The sequence below is a fragment of the Mytilus edulis genome, chromosome 4 (assembly GCF_963676685.1).
Source record: "Mytilus edulis chromosome 4, xbMytEdul2.2, whole genome shotgun sequence".
In the NCBI taxonomy this organism is placed as follows: domain Eukaryota; kingdom Metazoa; phylum Mollusca; class Bivalvia; order Mytilida; family Mytilidae; genus Mytilus; species Mytilus edulis.
In genome coordinates, this window is record NC_092347.1 from 72,787,045 (window position 1) to 72,795,523 (window position 8,479).

Sequence of the window (8,479 nt, forward strand, 5' to 3'; positions counted from 1 at the left end):
CTAGTTGTTATTAAATTTGCCCCAACTGTTCAGGGTTCAACCACTGGGGTCGTATAAAGCTGCGCCCTGCGGAGCACCTGGTTTATAAATATTTTAGCTTTTAATTAATATTATAAAGTTAAAAATTATGTATTTATGACCATCTTCAATACAAAAATTTTGATTGTACTCGGTGTATTTTGATGTTGTGATAAAATGATTGAAAATTATCATTTATAATTATATAAGCTTATTATTCTCTACTAATCACGTCAATGAACAGTTTTATTCAGTGCCAGCTAAATAACAAATTTGCTAATTAGCCGGTGCCGATCATATAACCACTGCCTTTATTTTATGTTAAATGTTGCTTTGCAGAGTTGCCTCGACTTTTTATCCTTAGCTACAGCACTAACTTCAGTTTTACCGAACTCAAATTCTATTTCTAACCATCTTTTCTCGTCGGAAGGATCTTTAATTGCATTACAATTTCTCCAAGAAGGTAGCAGCCGTTTTTATCTATATATTTTGGATTAGCATTATTTGTTGTATAGACAGACAGTTTTATTTCATTTTGATTTTCCATTGTAGTACTGTATGATTTGGTAATTTTAGTCCCAACAGGAACGGATGAATTTTCTTTCATTATAACATCAAACACGTTTCGAGTTTTTTCGATACCGGCTGTAAATTATTTGTGTTTCTCATCGTGTTTTGTTGGAGCAAACTAAGCAGTCATCGCCACTCCATATGTCGTCTTGATAAGTCTTGATTCAATTACTGAAAGATTTTGACCAAACAAAACTGCGCCTTTAAGAACTGCCAAGTCAGCTTGTTCCGGAACGATTATTCTATGTTTAGGGAACTGTTTTCTCAGTTCAGCTTGTATCAGGTGACATTCATAGAATCCACCAACCATTATGATGAGCGATGTCATGCGAGCTTCCCTTTTCTCTAGTACAGACTTCACAAGAGAAATAATGCCATGGATAGTTGGACCAAACAGGGATTTCATTAAATCTATTTCAAATCTTATTTTGTCACCACGGCGAATAATATCTCCTTTATATTTAGAAGATGCTAATGCAGAATCAAAACTCTCGGATAAATGTTTTTGACAAAGTGAATCGAACGATGCAAAAGGGAATGTGACATTGACATTTCCTGTAGTTGTGGTATCAATTGTTCTTTTGACATTTTCAAACGCCCCGAAAATATTTGAGTAGGCACCTGGTTCATTTTGTTTCAATTTATTCATAAGTGGAGCCCCAACTATCTTTACAATTAGTTAAAAAAGGCATTATCAACTGACGTACCACCACAGTCATTTTCATCTGCTCGGCAAATTTCTTTCAATATTGACCATCTGGTAGTTTTTCATGCAACGTTATGTCTGCTGTTCCACCTTTGAATTAGAAAAAAAATATGTGCGGAATTATAACAATAAAGATAATATTTTGTTTTGAGATTCAAAGCTACTACTTTTACAAGTATTTAATTCACTTGTGACAGATTTAAAAAGCTGTCGATAATATACATTTTCCAACATTTATTTAAGAATTGAATGCTTCTTTTTGTAACTTCATTGGGGTGTAAAAGCATTGGCCGAAGTACATATTATATGAATCGCGGAAGCGCTTCATTCTAAAAATGTGCACACGGTCAACGCTTTTATAACCCTATGAAGTTACAAAAAGAATCATTCAATATTTATAATTACTTTTTTTAGCTAGGATAACGAACACACGAATTTTGTCAATTTTTTATTTAGTTCACCTGTGCACCTATTTTCGGACCTCGTGTTATCATGAACGTTTTGTTGTGAAATGCAATTGCTTAAAGAATAACACGTGATACGTGAATAACGTATTATAACGAAACATACATCTAATGTAATTATTTCTTCATACAAAGCCAGTTTATAATTTCTTTTACTGAATTGTTCAATCTCGCAAAATCCGTACCTTATTTTGTGGTTAAATAATTTCGAAAATACATGTAAAAAAAACATTTCATACAAAAGACAAAATCTACTGATGAAAGAAGTCAACATATTATTTTTTGCACATATGCACGGCGAATAAGGTCGTCTTTCGAGAGAATGTGATATGGTCCTGGTGATCCTTGTCGGAATGATAAGAAGTAATTGAAATGCAATGTTTTTAGTTTTGTTTATTATGGATTCAAAGGCAAACAAATTAAAATATTGACAAATAGAAAATAGGTTATATATTAAATTAATTTAGAGATTATATATGATAAGGTCTAATAAGTTATCTGTTTTATCTAAATGCATATTTTGTTTTACCTCCAAGATCAACAATCATATCTGGTACCAGGTTTGACATGTGAAAACCTGCCTCTGTTCCATGTAGTTTTTCTGTTGGGAGATATTAGCAGTATATAGAAGCAGACTCGGGCTCCAATGCAATAAAAAGGTTTTTATCAGGAATTCCAGCCTTCAATTTAAAATAGAATATTACATTTTTTAGTTTTGTTTTCGTGTTGCTTGCATAGCAGAAAGATTATTTGTTCATAAGGGTCAACACAAGGTGTTTTTTTTATTCCGTAAAATCAAAACTATCTTATCTTTATTATCATAATACATCGAAAAAAAATCATAAAATAATTTCTAAACTTTCCGTCCATTATGATCCCAATGAAATAACTGTTTAATGTTTACACTCTAGAACAAGTGTTTTCCAAATGGAGAGTCACCAAAAACTTCTGATCAACAACCTTAATTCATGACATATGAAATATATTTCTAAATACTTTGAGATATGAAACTACTGATTTACAAAAAACCTTCGTTTCAGGAATTTGGACTTTCTTGACTTTAGTTAAAAATTTGTTTATCATAACCACAGAAAAAAAATGTTCGCTTTGTTAACTTTTCCCTCCCTCATCTCAATACTGATGACATTTGTTCTTGCATCACTTCATATCAGCAGAAAGTTGTAATCTTAGGTCCTGTTTTTTTCTGGATTAGACTAAATAACGACATGGTGTAGAACGAGTGTCGTATTACATATATATATAATGTAGAATACGGTTACGATATGAACACAGTACGATATTGTGATTACATGGTCAAATAAATCATAGCAATCAGAAATAAATTGTTTCCTTGGACTATGACACTAGTAAATGATGATTCGTTTTAATTTTAAATGGGAAGATATTGATATAACCTATTATTGAATAAAAAGTATGTTCATAATTAACAATGTCTTTTAGTTTTTCCTTATAAGTATATCATTTTATTCTGGTATCACCTATATAGCTAAGTTGGACAAAGGTATGCAGAAAAACACATTAGTTTACATTACATTACATATAAGTACAATTGTTGAGGAAGCATTAAATATGAGGTTTTTTTTTACAACGGTATGATCAGTATAGCCGACAGGTTAACATCAGAGAGAGTCCAGTTTGTCATTTATAATTCTAATAAATAGGCACTGTTTTCGGAGTTTAGATTTCTGTTTTTGGTTCATAATAGCATTAAATTTTATAACATTACAGTTCATTAGGTATTTCTTGTCAATAAGTAGTGTTCTATCTGCCAGGAGACTGCTGCATTCCATTACATAGTGGTATTCATCACCTATAGCAACTCTGCACAATGGACACTTTCTCTGTTCTCGGGGAATGTTTTGCCATCTGCCATTTTCAATCGGCAGTTTATGGTTCATGGTCCTAAACCGCGACATTGTTATTACATCTTTGTTATTAAGTACGTTAAGGTAGTGTTCGAAATTGTGTGAGGTCTTGTATAGGCGATAATTCAGTGCTTTCGGCGAATCGTTTACCTTTCCTGTCCATGACTGTGTAAACTGATCTTCTAGTCTTTGTTTAATTGTCGATTTAATGTTAGGTGATGTGTTTTGGAATGACCATACGTAAGAGAATCCACAATTGTCTAGAATACTTTTCATCTTGTCTAATGATCGCAATCGAAATGTTGTTTCTTGTGATAACTTTAAAAGGTATCTAAACATGACAGCAGCGAGCTTACTTTCTTTACCGGTAATCAACTTTGTCCAATAAGATACCATTCTAGTTTTTATATCTATTTCTAGGGGATACCGACCCAATTCTCCGTAAATGAAGTCGTTTTGAGTAGATGGCTTAAGATGTAAAAGTAGCTTAAAAAATTTAGTTTGAACTCTTTCTAGTATATCTATGTTTTCGTAACCCCATATTTCGCATCCATATAGCAGAATAGGTTTTACCAGTATGTCAAATAAATAAATCTACGTGGCATTTAATTGATAAATTGTGAATTCTTCCCTTCCTTAAATCTTCGTACATTGCACTTATTGCTTTGTCCTTTAGATTTTGTTTGCATTGTTTAAAGCTGCCTGTTTTGCTGAAAATAATTCCTAAGTAGTTAAAGTGTTTTACAGTTTCAATATGATGATTGTTGAATCGGAAAAGTGGAGGGTTTGTCGTTCTTCCTTTTAAGATTAAGATCTTAGTTTTAGCAACATTTACTCGCATCTTCCAGGTTTCGCAATACTTTTTAAATTTGTTAAGTGCATGTTGCAGTTGGTCAGGGGATTCTGCCAGGATTACAAATAAAGAGATGTGGTATGATTGACAATGAGACAACTATTCATTAAACTTCAAAAGTGGATGTAATCAATTATGTAGGTGAAGTTTAATTTTTCTATAAACTATAGAAAGGAGGCGTCATTTTTTAAATTTCTTTCAAAAGCTTATTACTGATGATCCATGCAAGCTAATTTAGTAAATAGGTGACAACCATACGCTACAGAATGAACAAATAGCAAACATCAACTACATTAACCAAAGGAAAAATAATTAAAAAAAACGTTATCAAAGGTACCAGGATTATAAATTAATACGTCAGACGCGTGTTTCGTCTACATAAGTCTCATCAGTGACGCTCAGACCAAAACAGTTATAAAGCCAAACAAGTACAAAGTTGAAGAGTATTCAGGACACAAATTCCAAAATAGGTGTGCCAAATACGGATAAGGTAATCTATTCTTGGGATAAGAAAATCCTTAGTTTTTCGAAAAATTCAAAGTTTTGTAAACAGATAATTCATATAAATGACCATATAATGATATTCATGTCAATACCAAGTGCTGACTACTGGGCTGGTGATACCTTCGGGGACGAAACGTCCACCAGTAGTGGCGTTGACCCAGTGGTGTAAAACATTAACAAATGTACCAGGATTATAATTTAATAGGCCAGGCACTCGTTTCTAGTACATAAGACTCATCAGTGACGATCAGACAAAAACAGTTATAAAGCCAAACAAGTACAAAGTTAAAGAACATTGAGGACCCAAATTCAAAACAGTTGTGCCAAATACGGCTAAAGTAATCTATCCCTTGGATAAGAAAATACTCAAGTATTTCGGAAAATTCTTTTTTTTATAAACAGATATTTATAAAAATGACCATATAATTGATATTCATGTCAAAACAGTAAGTCAGCTTTAAATCATCTGATATTTTAAATGAGAAGAAAATGTTTTAATTTTTTTTATTCCTAAATTATGATAAACAAATATTCCTTGATATCCATCAGGAATGAGAAAACTTCCAATTCATGAAAAAAACGTATAATTAGGGCTACTAAACTAAACTGTAATTCAGCCCTTCATAGTTTTTAGTTTATTTGGTCATTATTTTTTTTTGGTCTCATGTTTATAAAACTCATTTCTTTTTTTCTTTGTTTTAAATATATTTTGTATTTGAAACATTGTACTTTCAGCACCTACTGTTAGAATGACTACTCATTTTTCTTGTTTTGGTTACAAAAATCTTTACTGGTCAAATATTTGATCTTACATTTTCGTTAGCACAACATATCTATGAAGGCTATTACTCGTACCTAATTAGCAGCCTTTCTCATAAACTGTTTTGCCGAATTTGTCCATATTGCTGGTAATGTCAATACCCATCTCACATCATCCCTTAACATTCCCGTTCCCCTTTTTTTCTAATAATTCTAGTAAATGATCAACTGATGCTTTGATTGATAAGGCAAACACATTTATTGCTGATACGGATTCCCCTGTCACGTTCTCAAGGATCAGTTCGGAAGACAAATGCTACAAAATAAACACTTCATAGATACCAGAATTAAATTTTATATTAGCGCCAGACGAACGTTTTGTCTATAAAAGACTCATCAGTGACGCTCGAATCAAAAAAAGTTAAAAAGGTGAAACAGAGTACGAAGTTGAAGAGCATTGAGGACCAACTTCCATAAAGTTTTGCCAAATATGTCAAAAGTAATCTATTCCTGAGGTAGAACAGCCTTAGTATTTCAAAAACACTTAATTTATAAATATGACCATTGCAAGAATAATTTATGTCAGCACTCGGCTGGTGATACCCTTGGGGAATTAAAACTCTACCAGCGATGGCATCGTTCTCGTGGTTGTAAATAAACTCATAAGCATGTTCTATAATTACTGCAATCATTAAATCATCGATTATAGCATGTATAGGATCATGATTTATCTTCAGACTTACAATCATCATAACCATATCATTACTAATTTGTTCCAACCATAGTCACATAGTTTGCACTGAGCACTTAAATGTAATTTAATTAACATTTTATACAACACAAATTTAAATTTGCGATTTGGTTGCCAATATATTGACCCATAAATATGTAATTTTGTTAACGATAATTTACCAAAATGTCTTTTTAAATGAAATAAAACATTTGTTTTTATTGCTGATATATTGAAATTGTAACTTAAGCGGACACAAATGGAAAACAATTTTTAGTGATATGATATTATATGTTTTTGGTATAGCTTTAAAGTGGTCGTTTATATGAATGCAAAATCAATATAAATACTTTGTTCTTACGCAGCTGCATTTTAAATCTGTTAAAAATGTATTAGTCACTTTATTCCGCATTCAAAATAAGATCTGAATATGTATTTTCAGCATCATAACTGAAAGACTTAAACTCTACATTTTTGTCAAGAAGTAGACACGTTGGTGTTTTCAGAGACAAGTGCTGAGAGCATCCAGAATTCCCTGATTGGTTTGATTGATTTTTTAATGGCTCCGTTTAAAAACCTCCTTGCAGGGCATATGCATATCCTGAATACGTTGTCCCAAAATCTAATGCTGCAACTAATAGGCACTTGTCACTTGTGGCACCCATATTCGGCTTTCTGTAATAACAAATATGTAGGCAGAACTATTACACCATTTATGACATAATATCCCTTTATATATCTTCTCATGTTAAAATAAGAACATAGTCATTATTGTTGTTTAACATTATAATGCCCAAATGAGGCCATCAACACTTCGAAAAAAGCTCAAATCAAACTTAAAATTACAGATGGTTCCTAGCATTGGTTTGAAAATTATTAAATGTTGCTTGTTCGTCAATCCCCCTCCCCAAACACAGACATACACACAAAACCAAACCTAAAGAAAATATTTAAATCTTATGTCACAGTCTTTTTTCCTTCTATTCGATTGAACCACATTCAATAGTTTACCCCTCCCCCTTTTTCCCCACGAAATCTACCCAAGTGGGCCTCTTGTTTAAGTCAACAAAATTGAAAAACTACCCAAAACTTTTTCATGTTGAAGAATTTGCTGTAATACAACTATCTAAACACAAGAAATACCATACCTTTCTTTTTTTTCTATACTGGTTTTTATACATGCCTACTTTATCATTGTTCTCAAACTGTCCTCGACACACCAATGCATATGTTTGAAATAAAACTGAAGAAAAAACAAAATGAATACTCAATTTGGTGTTTTTGGTAAGAATATTGATTACTTGTCACACCTAATCACAAAAATCCTTGTCATGATGGATAGTTTTAAAAAATTTCTACTTTTTAAACCAATTTTAACCCAAATATGGAAATTTCAATTAACCATGTAGTGTTGCAGATATGAAAAGTAGTTTAGACTCATGCAAAATGAACATTTTCTGAAAATCTTTTCACCAAAAGTTCATTTTATACATATTCTACCTAATTGTCCACAATTGAGCCATAAAAATAATAACCCTAAACAAAGCAATTACTTTTGTATGTAGCTGTCTCTTCAAATATTCACTAATTTTTAAGAAAAAATTGCAACTAGAATTTTCATCACAAGAAGAAGATCTTATTGAGGAAATATCTTTCTATGTTTTTTTTTAATTTAAAATTATGTATGAAATACCATCTGAATTTCAATTTGCCTCAAACTGTTATGCTTTATATCTATTAATACTTTTGAATGGTGTTTAGTATGAAAAAGCATAATAATTACATAATTTCAGTTTTTCAGTGTAATTTGATACCCCATGATTTTTTTCTCTTAAAAAGTACTTAAATCATGATGTTTTATCATAATGGACACACAAAAGTCCACATGAGCTATTAAAGACATTTGACAAAATTACCCTATGTCGGTTGCAGTCTTGTAATTTACTGCTCCATAGGCTTACATGCACAACAGCTGATCTTTGAAAATAA

The 8,479-nt window shown here is 31.7% G+C and overlaps 1 protein-coding gene across 1 annotated transcript; it reads right to left on the reverse strand.

The window, feature by feature from the left end:
* Positions 1 to 706: 706 nt before the first annotated feature.
* Positions 707 to 1,237, reverse strand: LOC139521515 (heat shock 70 kDa protein 12A-like). Its single transcript, XM_071314991.1, has one exon. The coding sequence runs from the start codon at positions 1,235 to 1,237 to the stop codon at positions 707 to 709; it is 531 nt and encodes a 176-aa protein (XP_071171092.1).
* Between the last annotated feature and the right edge of the window lie 7,242 nt (positions 1,238 to 8,479).